The 21,880-nt window shown below is 47.5% G+C and overlaps 1 protein-coding gene across 2 annotated transcripts in view; it reads right to left on the minus strand.

The window, feature by feature from the left end:
• Positions 1-21,880, minus strand: part of tgfb3 (transforming growth factor, beta 3) — a 36,535-nt gene that overhangs the window by 2,867 nt on the left and 11,788 nt on the right. Inside the window, exons 4-5 of one of the 2 annotated variants that reach the window (XM_069915848.1) lie at positions 20,861-20,965; positions 5,713-5,896 (exon numbers count right to left, since the gene is read on the minus strand). In XM_069915848.1, the coding sequence (XP_069771949.1) occupies positions 5,713-5,896; positions 20,861-20,965 (289 nt within the window). The remainder of the gene's footprint in view (positions 1-5,712; positions 5,897-20,860; positions 20,966-21,880) is intronic. The other variant, XM_069915849.1, reaches the window with a different exon arrangement.

A 21,880-nucleotide genomic window follows, 5' to 3' on the forward strand; every position in this document is an offset into this window, starting at 1 on the left:
CCAAGGGTGAAGGGTGGAGACTGGAACCATAGGGGCACTTCAGAGGATCTTAGGTACATGAATGAAAAAATAATAGAGATAGGAGGAGTTTAGTCTTTTTTGGGGTAGGTACAACATCGTGGGCCAAAGGGCCTGGACTGTCCTGTTCTATGTTCTACACACGGATAAAAGAAAAATAGAGGGTTATGGGGTAGGGAGGTTCTTTTGAAGGAATATATGGGTCTCCGCATAAAGAGACAGGGAATGGAGAGTCGACAGGGGAAGCAAGGGGGTGGGGGGCTTTAACGAAAGCCAGAGAAGACGATATTAATAGACGATAAATTCGACTTCTTCCCTTATCACATCTAATTAACACCTTTTTTTGGTCTGGATTTCTGCCCCATTGTTTGAATTCTGAGATTTCCTGCTTCAGCCTTTCCCTACAGATGCTGAATAGACCGGCTGAATAGACCGGCTGAATAGACCGGCTGAATAGACCGGCTGAATAGACCGGCTGAATAGACCGGCTGAATAGACCGGCTGAATAGACCGGCTGAATAGACCGGCTGAATAGACCGGCTGAATAGACCGGCTGAATAGACCGGCTGAATAGACCGGCTGAATAGACCGGCTGAATAGACCGGCTGAATTGACCGGCTGAATTGACCGGCTGAATAGACCGGCTGAATAGACCGGCTGAATAGACCGGCTGAATAGACTGGCTGAGTTCCTCCAGCATTTTAATGTGTTTACTACAATCACAACATCTGTAGCCTGTCATGTTTCAATATTCCTGTGAATCTTTCCTGCACTTTTTCCCACTTAACAACACCTATCCCATAGTTGGGTGACCAGAACCACACACAATAGTACAGCTGTAATATGATGTTCCCATTCCTATGTGTTCTACAACACTCTCCAGACCCCACCATTCACTGAGTAAATACTCCCAGGTCTCTGTTCTATAATACTTACAGGGTCCCACCATTCACCATACCAGTCATACCCCCAAATTTCTCTGTCGTAGCACTACAACTCCCAGAAGGCATCAGTGTGTGATGACATCAACTTGTGTCAGACATGTGATTCGGAATTTTAAAAGGTTGAGCAGGTTCTAAAGAGTAAATCTATTTGATTCACTCTAAAAATGCCTTGCGTGGTTATTTCATCTGTGATTCCAGTGGCCTGTCCTTATATACCCAGGTCTCTCTGCTCTGCAACATTCTCCAGGCCCCACCGTCCACCATGTCAGTTCTCATACTCCCACTCCAGCACCCAACTGTTCACCATGTCAGTCCTCGTACCCCCAGGTCCTTCTGTTCAACAACACCCCCAGGGCCCACCGTTCGCTATGTCAGTCCTCGTACCCACAGGTAACTCTGTTCTACAACACTCCCAGGGACTCACCGTTCACCGTGTCAGTCCTCATACCCCCAGGTCTCTCTGTTCTACAACACTCCCAGGGCCCACCATTCGCCGTGTCAGTCCTCGTACCCCCAGGTCTCTCTGTTCTACAACACTCCCAGGGCCTCACTGTTCACTGTGTTGGGCCTGTTCCGGTTTATCTAGATTGAGCTCATTTGGCATTCTCAGGAGTGAGAGTGAACAACCAGATGTGTTGTGATCCATGACATGGCTAGGAAGGATGAGGAGATCCAACAAAGAGAATTTAGGGAGTTAGATGGAAAATTGAAGGACAGGATCTCTAGGGTGGTGATCTCAGGATTGCTACCCGTGCCATGTGCTAGTGATGTTAAAAATAGGAAGTGAATGCAATTAAAAATGTGGCTAAAGAGATGGAACAGGAAGGAGGGCTTCATGTTTCTGGACAATTGAGCTCTGTTCCAGGGAAGGTGGAACCTGTTCAAATGGGACAGTTTCCACCTGAAGTGGAGGGGGAACTAATATCCTTGTGGGTAGGTTTGCTAGTGTTGCTCCAGTGGGTTGTAACTGGACTTGCAGGAAGAGGCGAACCAGAGTGTTAGAGCAGGTAGTGAGGTGGAGGGAGATAAAGGTCACGTAGGGACTGCAGGTCTAGACAGAAATCATAGGTTTGTACGTGATAGAAATGTTCTCAGGTGTATTTATCTCAATGCAAGGAGTATGGTTGGAAAGGCAGACAAGCTTAGGGCGTGAAATGACATGTGGGATTACTACATTATTGCTATTAGTGAGACTTGGTTGCAGGAGGGACAGGGTCTGGCAGCTCAATGTTCCGGGGTTCCGATGTTTCAGACGTGATAGTGGGGGAGGGATGAAAGGGGGAGGAGTGGCATTGTTAGTCAGGGAAATATCACAGCTGTGCTTAAAGACAGCCCAGAGAGCTCAGCTAAAGAGGCCATATGGGTAGGGCTGAGGTCTGAGAAAGGTGTGACCACCCTGAGAGGAGTTTTATAGACTGCCAATAGTCCAAGAGAATTGGAAGTAGCAGACCGATTTAAGAAACAGAAAGATGTGATAGTAGGAGATTTTAACTTTCCACATATTGACTGGGAGTCCCATACTGTAAAAGGGCTAGATGGCTTGGAGTTTGTTAAATGTGTTCAGGAAAATTTTCTAAATCACTATATAGAGGTACCAACGAGAGAGGATGCAGAATTGGATCTCCTTTTAGGGAACCCGACAGGTCATGTGACAGAAGTACATGTAGGGGAGCATTTTGGGTCTAGTGACCATAATGTCATTAGTTCCAAATTAATTCCGGAGAAGGATCGGTCTGGGCCTTGAGCTGACGTTTTAAATTGGAGAAAGGCCAATTTTGTGGAAATGAGAAAGATCTAGGAAGAGAGGATTGGGATAAAGGTGTTTTCTGGTAAGAATGTGTTCAGTAAGTGGAAGGCCTTCAAGGGCGAGATTTGAGGGTGCACAGTTTGCATGTTCCTTCCAGGATTAAAGGCAAAATTAATAGGCAGAGAGAACCTTGGTTTTCAAGGGACATTAGTGATATGATTAAGAAGAAAAGAGAGGTGTAGGACTGATATAGACCACAAGGAGCAAATGAGGTACTTGCAGGGTATGGAAAATGTAAGAGAATAATAAAGAAGGAAATCAGGAGGCAAAAAGAAGGCATGAGGGGGGTTTGGCAGATAATGTGAAGGTAAATCCGAAGGGTTTCTACAAGTACATTAAAAGGATAGTAAGGGAGAAAATTGGTTCCCTCAGGGAACAGGGTGGTCAACTATGTGTGGAGCCTAATGAGATGGGGAGATCTGAAACAGTTTTTAACATCAGCATTTACTCAGGAAACTGGCAGAGTGGACAAGGAAGGAAGGGAAACAAACAGTAATGGCATGGAACATATAGGATTAAAGAGGAGGAGGTACTTACTGCCTTACAGCAAACAAAGGTAGATAAATTCCCCAGGCCTGAATTATATTCCCTCGGACTCTGAGGAGTTAAGTGTAAAAATTGTAGGGGCCCAGGCAGAAAGATTTAAAATGTCTTTATCCACAGGTGAGGTGCTGGAGGATTGGAGGGGAACTCGTGTTGTTCTATTGTTTAAAAAAGGCTCCAAAAATAAACCAGGAAATTGCAGGCCAGTGAGCCTGATGTCAGTAGTGAGTAAATTATTGGAGGGATCGGATATACAAGTATTTGGACAGCCATGGGCTGATTAAGGATTGTCAACGTGGCTTTGTACATGGTAGGTCGTGTTGAACAAATCTTGCAGAGTTTTTCGAGGAGGTTATTATGAAATTAGATGAACGAAAGACTGTGGATGTTGTCTTTAGTAAGGCATTTGACAAGGTCTCACGTGGGACGTTAGTTCAGAAAGTTCAGAAACTAGGTACCATGGAGAGGTTGTCAACTGGATTCGAAATTGGCTGAATGGGAAAAGCCAGAGAGAAGTGGTGGATTTTGGAAGGACAAACTAAGAAAGGACGTACACAGTGGAATGGTCAGGCACTGAAGAGTATGGTACAACAGAGGGATCTGGGAATACAGATACATAATTCTCTAAAAGTAACTTCACAGGTGGACAGGGTTGTAAAGAGAGCTTTTGGCATCTTGGCCTTCATAAATCAAAGTATTGACTTCAGGAGTTGGTGAGGCCAAATATGGAGTATTGTGTGCAGTTCTGGTCACCAAACTAAAGGAAAGGATATCAGTAAGATCCAGAGGTGTAAGGTGAATGATTTAGGGGGAACTTCTTCAATCAGAGAGTGGTGGTTGTGTGGAAATGAGCTGCCATCTGGCGTCGTAAATGCGGGCTCACTCTTAAATTTTGAGAATAACTTGGATAGATACATGGATGGGAGAGGTCTGGAGGGTGATGGAATTGGGTGCAGGTCAGTGGGACTAGAGAAATTATGTTTTGGCACAGACTAGAGTGGCTGAATGGCCTCCCAAAATGCAACTTTGCACTTGAGTTAACTTTCACCTGTGGATCCTTGACTCACTTCCCCAGATGATCTCGGTCCTGTCATAATCTTATATAATTATAAAACATTGGAGCAGAAATAGGCCATTCTGCCCATCGAGTCTATTCTCCATTCCATCAGGAGCTGATCTATTTTTCCACTCAGCCCCACTCCCTTGCCTTTTCCCCATAACCTTGATACCTTGACTATTCAGATACCTGTCAATCTCTGCCTTAAATACACCTACCAACTTGGCCTCTACAGCTGCCCAGAGCAGCAAATTCCCACTCTCTGGCTGAAGAAATTACTCCGCATCTCTCTTCTAAACGGGCACCTTTCAATCCTGAAATTGAGCCCTGTTGTCCTTCGCTCCCCTACCACGGGAAAGAACTTTGCCACATCTCCCCTGTCCAGGTCTTTCAACATTCAAAATTTCCCTATGAGGTCCTCCTTCATTCTTCTGAGCTCCAAGGAGTCCAGCCCAAGAGCTGTCGAATGTTCCTCATGTGCTAATCCCTTCACTCCAGGAAACATTCCTGTGAATCTTCTCTGAACCCTCTCCAATGCCAGCACATCCTTTCTTAAACAAGGAGCCCAAAACTGTAGCCCATCCTCCAAGTAAAGTCCTCACCAGTGCCTTATAAAGGCTCAACATCTCATCCCTGCTCGTGTATCCTATCCCTCTAGATGTGAACAACAAAGGGGTTATGGACTACCGAGAGTACAGATGGTACCGGGGGGATACAGGGGGTAACCAGGGGGATACAATAGACAATAGGTGCTGAAGTCGGCCAACTGGCCCTTCGAGTCAGCACCATCATTCATCAGATCATGGTTGATCTTTCCTTTTCAATAACCAATCCCAGCCTTATCCCCATAACCCTTATCCAACTCTCTCTTAAATCTATCCAACGAATCCGCCCCCACTACCCTCTGTGGCAATGCATTCTACAAACCCACAACTCTCTGGGTAAAAAAATTTCTCCTCATTTCTGTTAAATGGCCTCTATGCCCTCTAGTCCTAGTCTCACCCATCATTGGGAACATGACAAGCCCTTTAATAATCCTAAATATGTCTCCCCTCATCCTTCTAAACTCCATCGCATATAATCCAAGTCTTTCTAACCTATCCGCGTATGACAATCCTGCCACCCCGGGAACTAACCTGGTAAATCTGTGCTGCTCTCCCTCTATAGACCTTTCTTAAATGTGGGGACCAGAACTGGACGCAATACTCCAGGTGAGGTCTCACCAGGGCCCTGTACAACTGCAGGAGGGCTTTTCTACTCCTATACTCAGGGGGTACCAGGGCAGTACCAGGGAGATACAGGGGCGGGGCGGGGGGGGGGGGAGTGTCTTGGGTCTGCAGTACCGGAAACAGTAGGTCGTGTCGAGAGCCCTTTTTTTCCTCTGTTGCTGCCCGCTCAGCCGGTGTGGGGGAACCACCATGAGGATGAGGTGGGGGTCTGTGGGACCCTGTCGCTGCAGCCTCTGCTCCTTGCATTTCTGCAGCCTGCCCAGGTCTCCGCGCTCAGTGTACTCGTAGTCATCGATGCCTGCAGAGATGGGGTGGAATACACGGTCAGTGGTGTAATCCTGTCCCACACCATCCACCACTTCGCCCATTACCTCTCTTGATGTAACTGCTCCTACTGCACTTCCAGGGAACACACACCAGGACAGTAACTGACCATGGGAAAAACAGTTTGCATAGTGGTTAGTACAACGCTGTTACAGAACCAGCAATCCGGGTACAAATCCGTATCTGTTAGTGTAACGCTGTTACAGAACCAGCGACCCGGGTTCAAATCCGTATCTGTTAGTGTAACGCTGTTACAGAACCAGCGACCCAGGTACAAATCCGTATCTGTTAGTGTAACGCTGTTACAGAACCAGCGACCCGGGTTCAAATCCGTATCTGTTAGTGTAACACTGTTACAGAACCAGCGACCCGGGTACAAATCCGTATCTGTTAGTGTAACGCTGTTACAGAACCAGCGATCCGGGTTCAAATCCATATCTGTTAGTGTAACACTGTTACAGAACCAGCGACCCGGGTTCAAATCCGTATCTGTTAGTGTAACACTGTTACAGAACCAGCGACCCGGATTCAAATCCGTATCTGTTAGTGTAACGCTGTTACAGAACCAGCGACCCGGGTTCAAATCCGTATCTGTTAGTGTAACGCTGTTACAGAACCAGCGACCCGGGTTCAAATCCGTATCTGTTAGTGTAACACTGTTACAGAACCAGCGACCCGGGTTCAAATCCGTATCTGTTAGTGTAACACTGTTACAGAACCAGCGACCCGGGTTCAAATCCGTATCTGTTAGTGTAACACTGTTACAGAACCAGCGATCCGGGTTCAAATCCGTATCTGTTAGTGTAACACTGTTACAGAACCAGCGACCCGGGTTCAAATCCGTACCTGTTAGTGTAACACTGTTACAGAATCAGCGACCCGGGTTCAAATCCGTACCTGTTAGTGTAACACTGTTACAGAACCAGTGATCCGGGTTCAAATCCGTATCTGTTAGTGTAACACTGTTACAGAACCAGCGACCCGGGTTCAAATCCGTATCTGTTAGTGTAACACTGTTACAGAACCAGCGACCCGGGTTCAAATCCGTATCTGTTAGTGTAACACTGTTACAGAACCAGCGACCCGGGTTCAAATCCGTATCTGTTAGTGTAACACTGTTACAGAACCAGCAACCCGGGTTCAAATCCGTATCTGTTAGTGTAACACTGTTACAGAACCAGCGACCTAGGTACAAATCCGTATCTGTTAGTGTAACACTGTTACAGAACCAGCGACCCGGGCTCAAATCCGTATCTGTTAGTGTAACACTGTTACAGAACCAGCGACCCGGGTTCAAATCCGTACCTGTTAGTGTAACACTGTTACAGAACCAGCGATCCGGGTTCAAATCGTATCTGTTAGTGTAACGCTGTTACAGAACCAGCGACCCGGGTTCAAATCCGTATCTGTTAGTGTAACACTGTTACAGAACCAGCGACCCGGGTTCAAATCCGTATCTGTTAGTGTAACACTGTTACAGAACCAGCGATCCGGGTTCAAATCCGTATTTGTTAGTGTAACACTGTTACAGAACCAGCAACCCGGGTTCAAATCCGTATCTGTTAGTGTAACACTGTTACAGAACCAGCGATCCGGGTTCAAATCCGTATCTGTTAGTGTAACACTGTTACAGAACCAGCGACCCGGGTTCAAATCCGTATCTGTTAGTGTAACACTGTTACAGAACCAGCGACCCGGGTTCAAATCCGTATCTGTTAGTGTAACACTGTTACAGAACCAGCGACCCGGGTTCAAATCCGTATCTGTTAGTGTAACACTGTTACAGAACCAGTAACCCGGGTTCAAATCCGTATCTGTTAGTGTAACACTGTTACAGAACCAGCGACCCGGGTTCAAATCCGTATCTGTTAGTGTAACACTGTTACAGAACCAGCGACCCGGGTTCAAATCCGTATCTGTTAGTGTAACACTGTTACAGAACCAGCGACCCGGGTTCAAATCCGTATCTGTTAGTGTAACACTGTTACAGAACCAGCGATCCAGGTTCAAATCCGTATCTGTTAGTGTAACACTGTTACAGAACCAGCGACCCGGGTTCAAATCCGTATCTGTTAGTGTAACACTGTTACAGAACCAGCGACCCGGGTTCAAATCCGTATCTGTTAGTGTAACACTGTTACAGAACCAGCGATCCAGGTTCAAATCCGTATCTGTTAGTGTAACACTGTTACAGAACCAGCGACCCGGGTTCAAATCCGTATCTGTTAGTGTAACACTGTTACAGAACCAGCGACCCGGGTTCAAATCCGTATCTGTTAGTGTAACACTGTCACAGAACCAGCGACCCGGGTTCAAATCTGTATCTGTTAGTGTAACACTGTTACAGAACCAGCGACCCGGGTTCAAATCCGTATCTGTTAGTGTAACACTGTTACAGAACCAGCGACCCGGGTTCAAATCCGTATCTGTTAGTGTAACACTGTTACAGAACCAGCGACCCGGGTTCAAATCCGTATCTGTTAGTGTAACACTGTTACAGAACCAGCGACCCGGGTTCAAATCCGTATCTGTTAGTGTAACACTGTTACAGAACCAGCGACCCGGGTTCAAATCCGTATCTGTTAGTGTAACACTGTTACAGAACCAGCGACCCGGGTTCAAATCCGTATCTGTTAGTGTAACACTGTTACAGAACCAGCGACCCGGGTTCAAATTCGTATCTGTTAGTGTAACACTGTTACAGAACCAGCGATCCGGGTTCAAATCCGTATCTGTTAGTGTAACACTGTTACAGAACCAGCGACCCGGGTTCAAATCCGTATCTGTTAGTGTAACACTGTTACAGAACCAGCGACCCGGGTTCAAATCCGTATCTGTTAGTGTAACACTGTTACAGAACCAGCGACCCGGGTTCAAATCCGTATCTGTTAGTGTAACACTGTTACAGAACCAGCGACCCGGGTTCAAATCCGTATCTGTTAGTGTAACACTGTTACAGAACCAGCGACCCGGGTTCAAATTCGTATCTGTTAGTGTAACACTGTTACAGAACCAGCGATCCGGGTTCAAATCCGTATCTGTTAGTGTAACACTGTTACAGAACCAGCGACCCGGGTTCAAATCCGTATCTGTTAGTGTAACACTGTTACAGAACCAGCGACCCGGGTTCAAATCCGTATCTGTTAGTGTAACACTGTTACAGAACCAGCGATCCGGGTTCAAATCCGTATCTGTTAGTGTAACACTGTTACAGAACCAGCGACCTGGGTTCAAATCCGTATCTGTTAGTGTAACACTGTTACAGAACCAACGACCCGGGTTCAAATCCGTATCTGTTAGTGTAACACTGTTACAGAACCAGCGACCCGGGTTCAAATCCGTATCTGTTAGTGTAACACTGTTACAGAACCAGCGACCCGGGTTCAAATCCGTATCTGTTAGTGTAACACTGTTACAGAACCAGCGACCCGGGTTCAAATTCGTATCTGTTAGTGTAACACTGTTACAGAACCAGCGATCCGGGTTCAAATCCGTATCTGTTAGTGTAACACTGTTACAGAACCAGCGACCCGGGTTCAAATCCGTATCTGTTAGTGTAACACTGTTACAGAACCAGCGACCCGGGTTCAAATCCGTATCTGTTAGTGTAACACTGTTACAGAACCAGCGACCCGGGTTCAAATTCGTATCTGTTAGTGTAACACTGTTACAGAACCAGCGATCCGGGTTCAAATCCGTATCTGTTAGTGTTACACTGTTACAGAACCAGCGACCCAGGTACAAATCCGTATCTGTTAGTGTAACACTGTTACAGAACCAGCGACCCGGGTTCAAATCCGTATCTGTTAGTGTAACACTGTTACAGAACCAGCGACCCGGGTTAAAATCCGTATCTGTTAGTGTAACACTGTTACAGAACCAGTAACCCAGGTTCAAATCCGTATCTGTTAGTGTAACACTGTTACAGAACCAGTAACCCGGGTTCAAATCCGTATGTTAGTGCAACACTGTTACAGAACCAGTGACCCGGGTTCAAACCGTACCCATTAATACAACACTGTTACAGAACCAGCGACCCGGGTTCAAATCCGTATCTGTTAGTGTAACACTGTTACAGAACCAGCGATCCAGGTTCAAATCCGTATCTGTTAGTGTAACACTGTTACAGAACCAGCGACCCGGGTTCAAATCCGTATCTGTTAGTGTAACACTGTTACAGAACCAGCGACCCGGGTTCAAATCCGTATCTGTTAGTGTAACACTGTTACAGAACCAGCGACCCGGGTTCAAATCCGTATCTGTTAGTGTAACACTGTTACAGAACCAGCGACCCGGGTTCAAATCCGTATCTGTTAGTGTAACACTGTTACAGAACCAGCGACCCGGGTTCAAATCCGTATCTGTTAGTGTAACACTGTTACAGAACCAGCGATCCAGGTTCAAATCCGTATCTGTTAGTGTAACACTGTTACAGAACCAGCGACCCGGGTTCAAATCCGTATCTGTTAGTGTAACACTGTTACAGAACCAGCGACCCGGGTTCAAATCCGTATCTGTTAGTGTAACACTGTTACAGAACCAGCGATCCAGGTTCAAATCCGTATCTGTTAGTGTAACACTGTTACAGAACCAGCGACCCGGGTTCAAATCTGTATCTGTTAGTGTAACACTGTCACAGAACCAGCGACCCGGGTTCAAATCTGTATCTGTTAGTGTAACACTGTTACAGAACCAGCGACCCGGGTTCAAATCCGTATCTGTTAGTGTAACACTGTTACAGAACCAGCGACCCGGGTTCAAATCCGTATCTGTTAGTGTAACACTGTTACAGAACCAGCGACCCGGGTTCAAATTCGTATCTGTTAGTGTAACACTGTTACAGAACCAGCGATCCGGGTTCAAATCCGTATCTGTTAGTGTAACACTGTTACAGAACCAGCGACCCGGGTTCAAATCCGTATCTGTTAGTGTAACACTGTTACAGAACCAGCGACCCGGGTTCAAATCCGTATCTGTTAGTGTAACACTGTTACAGAACCAGCGACCCGGGTTCAAATCCGTATCTGTTAGTGTAACACTGTTACAGAACCAGCAACCCGGGTTCAAATCCGTATCTGTTAGTGTAACACTGTTACAGAACCAGCGACCCGGGTTCAAATTCGTATCTGTTAGTGTAACACTGTTACAGAACCAGCGATCCGGGTTCAAATCCGTATCTGTTAGTGTAACACTGTTACAGAACCAGTGACCCGGGTTCAAATCCGTATCTGTTAGTGTAACACTGTTACAGAACCAGCGACCCGGGTTCAAATCCGTATCTGTTAGTGTAACACTGTTACAGAACCAGCGACCCGGGTTCAAATTCGTATCTGTTAGTGTTACACTGTTACAGAACCAGCGACCCAGGTACAAATCCGTATCTGTTAGTGTAACACTGTTACAGAACCAGCGACCCGGGTTCAAATCCGTATCTGTTAGTGTTACACTGTTACAGAACCAGCGACCCAGGTACAAATCCGTATCTGTTAGTGTAACGCTGTTACAGAACCAGCGACCCGGGTTCAAATCCGTATCTGTTAGTGTAACACTGTTACAGAACCAGCGACCCGGGTTCAAATCCGTATCTGTTAGTGTAACACTGTTACAGAACCAGTAACCCAGGTTCAAATCCGTATCTGTTAGTGTAACACTGTTACAGAACCAGTAACCCGGGTTCAAATCCGTATGTTAGTGCAACACTGTTACAGAACCAGTGACCCGGGTTCAAACCGTACCCATTAATACAACACTGTTACAGAACCAGCGACCCGGGTTCAAATCCGTATCCGTTAGTGTAACACTGTTACAGAACCAGCAACCTAGGTCCGAATCTGTACCCATTAGTACAACACTGTTACAGAGCCAGAAACCCGGGTTCAATTCCTTCACTGTCTGTGAGGAGTCTTTATGTTCTTCCTATGTCCTACATGGGTTTTCCCCAGGTGCTCCAATTTCCTCCCTTCTCCACAAATGTACGGGATCAGGAGGTTCACTGTGTGGTTAAGTCTCATTAGACTCAACCAGCTTCCACCACGCTCTGTCGTTAAAGTAAAATTAAAAATTAAATTCTACTCCTCTCCCCTCTGGATCCTTGATCAATCTCCCTCCGTGACCACAGGTCAAACACTCTTTCCCACTTTGCAAACCTTCACTTCGCCAAAGCTGTACATATCTGTGACCAGGTCCAATCTACCTTCTCCTGCCCCACTCTGTTGGAAAACGAATCTACCCCCTCCCCATCTCTTCCCATCTGTGGGAATACCTCTGTACTCTCTTGCCCTCTCTGACTGACACAGCATGGCATGTGCCTGTCACCTTCACAAATGCACATGCAAGAGCAGATTGAAATAAATAATTTATAACTCCCTTTTATCGTACATCGAAACATTCCAGCCTAGAGCTGGCGGCCTAATCAAACGCAGGACCATCCATCTGGTATCAATGTTCACAGCTGACGTTTGATTTCTCAAAAAATGCCTTTATATCAATATATACTTCTTTTTTTGATGAATAATCAATTTTTGAGGATTTGGAGTTGAATGGGGATTAAGAAAATAGAAACTAGTTTTGAAACTGGAAAATTTATTACTTTGCAATGAATGAGGAAAATGTAATGTCCCAAATAAATATCTTTTTTGCTATTATTAGGTTAAGATTTTCTTGGTTGATAAGTTGGGTCCTATTTTGATGTTACCTAGACAGAATGAATTAGAATTATTGATATGTAAGAGTGGCTTAAATAAGTTTATTTAAGTATAAATTACTTCAAAAAGAAGCTCCTAAATTTGGAATTCACAAATCGAGATTCAGATGGGAGGTTGATTTAAATAGGCGAATAGATCAAAATGATTAGATTGTAGTGGCTGCTTACACACACAGAAACACACCACAGGACACTGTGGAAGTTTCAGTCAAACTGTTTATTCAAAATTCACGCGCGTCCTTTAAGGGTGGTGTGAGCCCTGTATCTCCCCCGTGCTGGCATTAACATCATCACGCTCGCCCAAGGTGCATGCTTTGGCCTAAGCCACGAAGCGCTGAGGTCCCCTGACGATGCCATCTACCCGTGGTTGCCCTGCGGTGATACAAGCAGGGTCGGTTCACCACGATTGATGTGTGCCGCCACACAACCCCCACAGAACCGGTTTAAGCATCTCGCCACTTCGGTGGCCGACCTTGTTGTTTCAGTCGGGCCGTTAGTTCTGGCTGGCTAAGGTCCACGTGTGCCGCCTTGAGTCTGTCAACTGTGAATATCTCCTCCCCGCCCCCAACGTCCAACGTGAATGTCTGGCCTGAGCGTTTCTGGACTTTGTAGGGGCCCTCGTAGGGGCACGGAGTGTGGGCCTCGACAGACGAAAACAAAATCAGTTGTGGCCAGTTCCTTGGAGATACAAGATGGGCGGCTACCGTGGTGGGTCGGTGGTGTGGGCGCTAGTGAGGCGAGCTTACCCCGCAGGTCTGCCAGCAAGGTCCAATTCTTGGTCACGGAACTAATGCTTGGCCCAAAGAACTCCCCGGGTAGCGATAACAGTGTGCCATAGACCAACTCCGTGGATGATACCTGTAGGTCTTCCTTCGGAGCCGTTCTGATGCCGAGCAGGACCCAGAGCAATCTGTTCGTCCAGATGGGGCCGGTGAGGCGAGCCATGAGAGCCGACTTGAGGTGCAGGTGGAAGCGCTCCACTAGATTGTTGGCTTGGGGATGGTATGTGGAGGTATGGTGGAGTTTGATCCCCAGGAGGTTTGCCAGCTGTGACCAGAGGGCAGATTTGAACAAGGTAGATGAGCTGAGAGCATGGATAGATACTTGGGGTCACGATATTGTGGCAATTAGTGAGACCTGGCTACAGGAGGGGCAGGACTTGCAACTTAATATTCCAGGATACATTTGTTTTAGATGTGATAGATCAGGGGGTAAAAAAGGAGGAGGAGTTGCTATGCTTCTTAAGGAGGACATTACTGCTGTGAGGTGGCAGGATGGTATGGAGGGATCCACCAGTGAGGCTGTTTGGGTGGAATTGAGGGGTGGAGGAGGCAAGAGGGTGCTAATAGGGGTGTATTACAGACCACCAAATGGGCCAAAAAAATTAGAGGAACAAATTTGTAGGGAGATAACGTATATGTGTGAAAATCATAAGGTAGTGATCATGGGAGATTTTAACTTCCCACACATTGATTGGGATACCCATACGGTTAGAGGGCTGGATGGGCTGGAGTTCGTTAAATGTGCTCAGGATTGTTTTCTAAATCAGTTAGTAGAAGAACCGACTCGGGACAGTGTAATACTGGATCTCCTGTTAGGGAACGAGCTAGGTCAGATAGCGGACATTAATGTTGGAGAACCAATTGGGTCTAGTGAACATAATTCTGTTAGTTTTAAGGTAGTTTTAGGGAAGAGCAAGGAGAGGCCTAAAGTTGAGGATCTGGATTGGAAAAGAGCAAATTTCGATGGGATTTGGGGAGTATTGAGTGGGACAGGATATTTTCAGGTAAGGATGTTAATGAAAAATGGAGGATATTCAAAAAAGAAATTTTGAGGGTACAGAGTAGTTATGTCCCAGTGAGGATCAAAGGAAAGGCTGGAAGTCATAGGGAGGCTTGGTTTTCGAGGACTATTGGAAATTTGGTTAGGAGAAAAAGGGAGGTGTACAAGAGGTATAAAGAGCAGGGAGCTGAGAAGTTGAAGGAGGACTACAAGGAGTGTAGAAGGAATCTTAAGAAAGAAATTAGAAAGGCCAAAAAAAGGCATGAAGAGGCTTTGGCAGACAGAGTAAAAATAAATCCAAAGGGTTTCTATAAGTACATTAAAAGTAAAAGATTAGTGAGAGATAAAATTGGACCCCTTGTAGATAGCGAGGGTAGGCTGAGTGAGAAGTCTGAGGAAATGGGGGAAATTTTAAATGATTTCTTTGCCTCGGTATTCACTAGGGAAAAAAATGTTTAACCAGTTGAAGTAAAGAAAAATAGTGGGGAGGTCATGAAGCATATAAGGATAACCGAGGAGGTAGTGATGGCTGTGTTGAAAAAGATAAAGGTGGATAAATCTCCGGGACCGGACAAAATATTCCCTAGGACATTCAGGGAGGCTAGTGGACAGTTAGTGGGGCCATTAACAGAGATATTCAGGATGTCACTGGCCACAGGGGTAGTGCCAAAGGATTGGAGGGTGGCGCATGTGGTTCCGCTGTTTAAGAAAGGGTCTAAATGTAAACCTGGGAATTATAGGCCTGTGAGTCTGATGTCTGTGGTGGGCAAGTTGATGGAAAGTGTTCTGAGGGATGCTATTTACAAATATTTGGAGGTACAGGGATTGATAGGGAGTAATCAGCATGGTTTTGTCAGGGGTAGATCATGCTTGACAAACCTGATTGATTTCTTCGAGAGGGTTACAAAAAAGGTTGATGAAGGAAAAGCTGTGGATGTTGTCTATTTAGACTTTAGTAAAGCTTTTGACAAAGTTCCCCACAGGAGGTTAGGAAAAAAGGTAGAGGCATTAGGTATAAATAAGGAGATAGTGAAATGGATTCAGCAGTGGTTGAATGGGAGGTGTCAGAGAGTAGTGGTAGAAAATTGTTTGTCCAATTGGAGGCCGGTGACTAGTGGAGTTCCTCAGGGTTCGGTCCTGGGTCCACTATTATTTGTTATATATATTAACGAACTGGATGAAGGGGTGGAGTATTGGATAAGCAAGTTTGCGGATGACACAAAGATTGGTGGTGTTGTGGACAGTGAGGTAGATTACCGTAGATTAAAAGGTGATTTAGGAAGGCTGGAGGTGTGGGCTGAGAAATGGCTGATGGAATTTAATACAGATAAGTGTGAGGTGTTACATTTTGGAAAGGCAAATCTAAATAGGTCATATACATTGAATGGTAGACAATTGAGGAGTGCAGAGCAACAAAGGGATTTAGGAGTTGTGGTAAATAGTACCCTCAAGGCTGATACTCAGGTAGATGGTGTGGTGAAGAAGGCATTTGGAATGTTGGCCTTCATAAATCGGAGTATTGAATTCAAGAGTAGGGAGGTTATGGTGAAATTGTACAAGGCATTGGTGAGGCCAAATTTGGAGTACTGTGTACAGTTTTGGTCACCAAATTATAGGAAAGATGTAAACAAAATAGAGAGAGTGCAGAGAAGGTTCACGAGAATGTTGACAGGATTTCAGGGTCTGAGTTACAGGGAAAGGTTGTGCAGACTGGGGCTTTTTTCTCTGGAGCGTAGAAGATTGAGAGGGGACTTGATAGAGGTGTTTAAGATTTTAAAAGGGACAGACAGAGTAAATGTGGATAGGCTTTTTCAATTAAGAAAGGGAGAGATTCAAACTAGAGACATGGTTTAAGATTGAAGGGGGAAAATTATAAGGGGAACATGAGGGGAAATTTCTTTACGCAGAGGGTGGTGGGGATGTGGAATGAGCTTCCGGCAGACGTGGTCGAGGCGGGATCATTGGTTACATTTAAGGAACGACTGGATCGTTACATGGATAGGAGGGGACAAGAGGGGTATGGACCGGGTGCTGGTCAGTGGGACTAGGAGGGTGGGGATTTGCTACAGCATGGACTAGTAGGGCCGAACTGGCCTGTTCTGTGCTGTAAGTGGTTATATGGTTATATGGTTATGTGAACTGGGCACCCTAGTCACTCGTCATATGTGCTGGGACGCTGAACCTGGCGCTCCAGTAGGTGAGCAGATTTCTGGTGCAGGACTTGGCAGAAGTGTCTTTCAGCGGGATGGCTTCTGGTTGTGTGATTGACCACAGTCAACAAGTAGCGGGTGGCCCTGGACACCGGTAGGGGGCCCACGATGTCGATGTATATGTGTTCAAACCTCTTGGCTGGGGAGTCAAACTGCTGTACCGGGGCCTTGACATGGTGCTGGACTTTGGAGGCCTGGCACTGTGCAGTTTCTCACCATCTGGGCTACCTGTTTCTTGAGGCCATGCCACACAAATTGTTCTGCCACCATGCACACCGAGGTCTTGACCGAGGGGTAGGCCAAGTCATGAACCATGCTGAAGGCCTGCGGCCTCCTTTGCGGTGGGACTACCAGGCACGGCGAGTCAGTGGAAACGTCGCAGAGCAGCGTATCGGGGCTGTCCGGCAATTTGAGGTTCTGGAATGGTGCAAAAAGCTTGTGTTTTTGCATCCTCCTTCTGCGCCTGCACTAACTGGGCTTAGTCCAGGCCGGGGGGCTTGAGAGCTCGTCTGCTCGGTGTCAGATGTCGGTGGTGAACTCTGATACGTAAGACAGATGCCGCTGCTGGCACACCGACCAGGGGTCCTTTAACATGGCGATGGCCTGAATGAGCAGTTTGTGGTTGGTGAAAACGGTGAATGGCCTGCCCTCCAGGAAATACTGGAAGTGTCTGATGGCCAGAACAGGGCCAGAAGCTCCCTGTCGAAGGCGCTATGTTTTAGTTCTGGGAAGGCAGAGATGCTTGCTGAAGAATGCAAATGGGTGCCACTGGCCGTTGACTGATTGCTCCAGGATGCCCCTGACGGCCTTGGCCGAAGAGTCCACTGAGAGTGTGGTGTGGGCGTCAGGCTGCGGGTGGGCCAGTAGGGTGGCGCTCACCAGGGCATCCTTCGTCGCAGTGAAAGCGTTCTTGGCCTCTTCCATTCTCTCCAGGTTCTTATTCTTGGCGGCGATCAGTGCAAAGAACGGCTGTATGATGCGAACCACCCCCGGGATGAAGCGGGGGTAGAAGTTGACCATCCCAGTGAATTCTTGTAGACCTTTGAGGGTGACCTTTGAGGCAGGAGAAGGTAGACTTCGGGAACTGGCATATGGCTGCGACTTTTTCCAGGGATGAGGTGGCCCTGTCCGCGGAGATGGTATGGCCCAGGAATTGCAAGGACTCCTTGCTAAACTGGCACTTGGCCAGGTTGATGGTGAGCCTGAATTCTGCCAGGCGAGTGAATAGTGCACAGAGATGGACTTTGTGTTCATCATGGTCCCAACTGGCAATGAGAATGTCGTCAAGATAAATAAATACGAAGTCCAAGTCTCTGACCACTGCGTCCATGTCTGGGCCGCGTTTTTAAGGCTGAAGAGCATCCGCAGAAACTTGAATAGGCCGAACGGGGTGATGATGGCGGTCTTCCCAAAGTCATCAGGATGGACCGGGATTTGGTGGTAACCCTGTACCAGGTCGACCTTCGAGAACACTCAGGCGCCATGCAAGTTGGCTGTAAAGTCCTGTATATTCAGGATGGGGTATCGGCCTGGCGTGGTCATGTCTTTGAGGTGACGGTAGTCCCCACATGAGCACCAATCCCCGGAAGCCTTGGGGACCACGATGAGGGGGGAGGCCTAAAGGCTATCCGACCTGCAGTCGGGAGAACTCCTCCTTTGCCAGTTGTTGCTTCTCGGGGAGCAAACGCCTGGCTTTGACGTGGAGGGGGGCCCTGGGCCGAAACGTGGTGGCGGACTCCATGTTGGGGCACGGCGGAAGTAAACTGTGGCCGCAGGATGGCAGGAAACTCGTCGAGCATGTGAGAATACTTGTCCTTGGGGGAGCTGATGGAAGTTATTCCTGGGTCATACGTGTTTGTGGAATCGAGGACAGATTTGAAAGTGCGAGCATGTACCAACCGCTTGGCTTTGATGTACATCAACAGGCTGTGTCCCCGGAGGAAATCAGCTCTCAACAGCGCTGTGCTCACCGTGGCCAGTACGAACTTCCAGCGAAACCTGTCCTTGCCTATCTGGATCTGGGCACTGCGTGTGCCAAAAGTCGATGGAAGATCCTTTGGCTGCCCATATGGTTGGACCTCGTGCACAGGTGCGGATTTCGAGGGCAGTCAGGGGAAGCACACTCAGCTCTGCTCCAGTGTCTACCAGGAAATGTCAGCCACTGGTCTTATCGATCACGTGCAGGAGGCTGTTAGTGCGGCCAGCCATCACAGCCGTTAACAGCGGCTGGGCAGGTTGTTTTCTGTGGGCTTGGGCCCCTCAGCGATGATGGTAGAAACACCAGGTGAGGTGGTGCTCTTCCGGTTTGTGCTTGGGGGGGCGCCTGCGGTCAATTGGGTCGTGGGCGGGTGACCTGGCTGAGTGCGGCCTTGTTTTCTCACTTGGTCCGTCAGAGCACGTCTGCACGGACTGTGACTCTGCGTGGATCTGAGAAATCCTCATCTGCCAGCAGGAGTTGGATGTCCTCCAGCATCTGCTCAAGGAAGGCCTCTTCAAACATCAAGCAGGGTCTGTGGTCCTCTGCCAGCGCGAGCATCTTGTCCATGAGGGCAGATGGGGTTCTGTCGCCCAGTCCGTCCAGGTGTAGGAGCCTGGTGGCACGCTGCCGACGGAAGAGGCCGAAGGTCCCGAGGAGGAGGCTTTTGAGAGCGAGGTATTTACCTTCCTCCGATGGGTCATGGATGAGGTTGTCTACCCTGGCCACGGTTTCTTCATCGAGTGCGCTCACAACATGGTAGAACATCGTGGCGTCTGAAATGATGTGGCTGAGGTGAAACTGCGCCTCCGCTTGCCTGAACCAAGTGCGTAAGCGATGCGTCCAGAAAGGGGGGGGAGGAATGGGGTGGAAGTTTCACCGTAACTGCGTTACTGCTGTTGTGTCCATATTGTGAGGCCAGAAAACTGTCTGGCTCTTGTGGATGTCCTCGAAGGAGTGAAGGCTGGATCCTGTGATGGAGCCCATAACGTTAGTTTGAAGGTATGAGGGTCTCTCGAAAAGCCCATCCCGTTGGTCACCCCCAGTTCCTTTATCTTCTCCCTCACCTCAGGTCCTCTACTGCGGGACACGATCGCCCAGGGGAAAGGATTCTGACCAAGACCCATGGCCAGGTTGGTGGAGCCACGCTCGGCATCCCAGACTTTGAGGTTTGTGGGCTCCAAGGAAAGCACCAGATCAGGGCAGTTGGAGGGGAAAGGGATAGGGGGGTCTCTAATATATACATCACGTGATTTTTTTTTTCTCTCTTGTAGCTTTATTGAATGTGTATACGTGGATGTGGTTTTTAAATTCTTAAATAAAATATTCCCAAAAACATGTTCACAGCTGACTAGCCTTGTGAGGTGATTGCAGGTGGACGAGATGCATCCAGGGTGATCACCAAGAATTCCCAACTTTTGGAACTGATCAGTGAATTGGAAATTAACAAATGTAACATCAGGAAGGGCAGACTCGTTGGACAGGAAACACAGGGGTCCCAGAATGTTGAGAGAATAGATGAATTTATTCAGGCTGTTGATAGGAGGTTCTAACACGCTCTTGTCGGAGAACACAGGGAGGATGGCCCATAGACAGCCTCTCCCCTTGTGCAACTCTATCAACACGGAGAATACTCAAGCAGAACAGTCTGCATCCTTGGAGGAGAATCAGGGCTAACGTTTCAGGTTGGAGACCCTTCGTCTGGAGGTGATAAAGAGGCTATCAAAGTGGGATGTCTCTGAGAGGGTAAAACTGGGGTGGCCATGGGATAAGCTGTAAACAAGCTGGTCTGGTCGATGAGTGAATGGGAGCAATTAGGGAGAGAGAATTAGAACATTGACCAAAGAACGGAGGTAAGAGAAGGAGGACATGCCAGGGAGGTCAGACCTCGCTCCCAAAGAGAAAAACAGGAAATTTCTGCCAGACGTCACCCCTCCCCTACCTCCAACAACTTCCCGCCTCCTTCCCAGTTCTGACAAAGGACATTCCACCTGAAACGATTGTCCGTTTCCCTTGCCACAGAGGCTGCAGTATTTTGAGATTGATAGTGACTTGGCTTGTCTTGATTTTGACTAACAGTGCCTGTGCATCCAACCCTCTGAGCCAGGCTTCAGACTAGCAGTCCCCCAATATCTGTCAGCCTGTACAGACCCCAACACTGCCCCATCTATTCCACCAGCAATGCCAACAGCTCTTTCCCAATGAGAGGAGAGCTGGAGAAGGGGAAGAAAGGAGGAGGTGGAGACGAAGGAGAGGGAAAGTTCCTACCCTTAAACTTCACGTCCAGAACTTCCACTTCAGTGGAGATGATTCTATTGGCATGAAACGTGTGGCATGGACAATGAACACTAATCTCCAGACCAAGGTTCGTATCTATAAGACAAAACACAGGCCAAACACAACATCAATCACAAACCCACAGAGATACCACTGGTGCACAGTTCAAGCATTGCCCAAAAGCAATGTCCTCCCAATAGAATCCAACAGAAAATCTTCAACAAAATCCTCTGCAGATATAACAAAACAAATCCACAGTCCCAATGCAGTCCAAAACAACAAAAGACCACTCCACACTGTCCAACACAGTCGAAAACAACACAAAACCACTCCAACACAGTCCAACGCAGGCCGAGCACAACGTAGCACAAATCCAACACAATCCAGCAAAGACTCAAAGTCAAAGACAAATCCAATCCCAAAGAGACCAACAGTGGTTGAACGTGCCCCAGCCTCATCGAACACAAGCAGCACTGATCCAGTACACGTTACCTACAGCTGTGACACATGACAGAAACCCTTCCACCACTTCCTACCACTCACACTTGATCCCACAAAACACACCACCACCCATCATTCTGGAATACACAGCACGAACGCACTATCCCTGTTGAGTATCGTCATTGTCACATTATACCTGGCGCAGTGAGGAAGGTTCACTCCATGAGCAGTTCAGTAAGTCAGCTCTAACATGCAGTAAACCACAAACATCTGCAGACATCATGGTTGATGCAAAAACACACTGCTGGGGAAACTCAGCAGGTCAAACAGTGTCCTTTATACAGCAAAGATGAAGATACAGAACCAACATTTCCGGCTGAGCCTTTCCTCAAGGTATGAACAAAATCTAGGCAGGTGCCGAATCAGAACATCTTCTCCCTCACCTCAGGTCCTCTACTGCGGGACACGATCGCCCAGGGGAAAGGATTCTGACCAAGACCCATGGCCAGGTTGGTGGAGCCACGCTCGGCATCCCAGACTTTGAGGTTTGTGGGCTCCAAGGAAAGCACC

This window comes from Narcine bancroftii, chromosome 2 (assembly GCF_036971445.1).
Source record: "Narcine bancroftii isolate sNarBan1 chromosome 2, sNarBan1.hap1, whole genome shotgun sequence".
Classification (NCBI taxonomy): Eukaryota; Metazoa; Chordata; class Chondrichthyes; order Torpediniformes; family Narcinidae; genus Narcine; species Narcine bancroftii.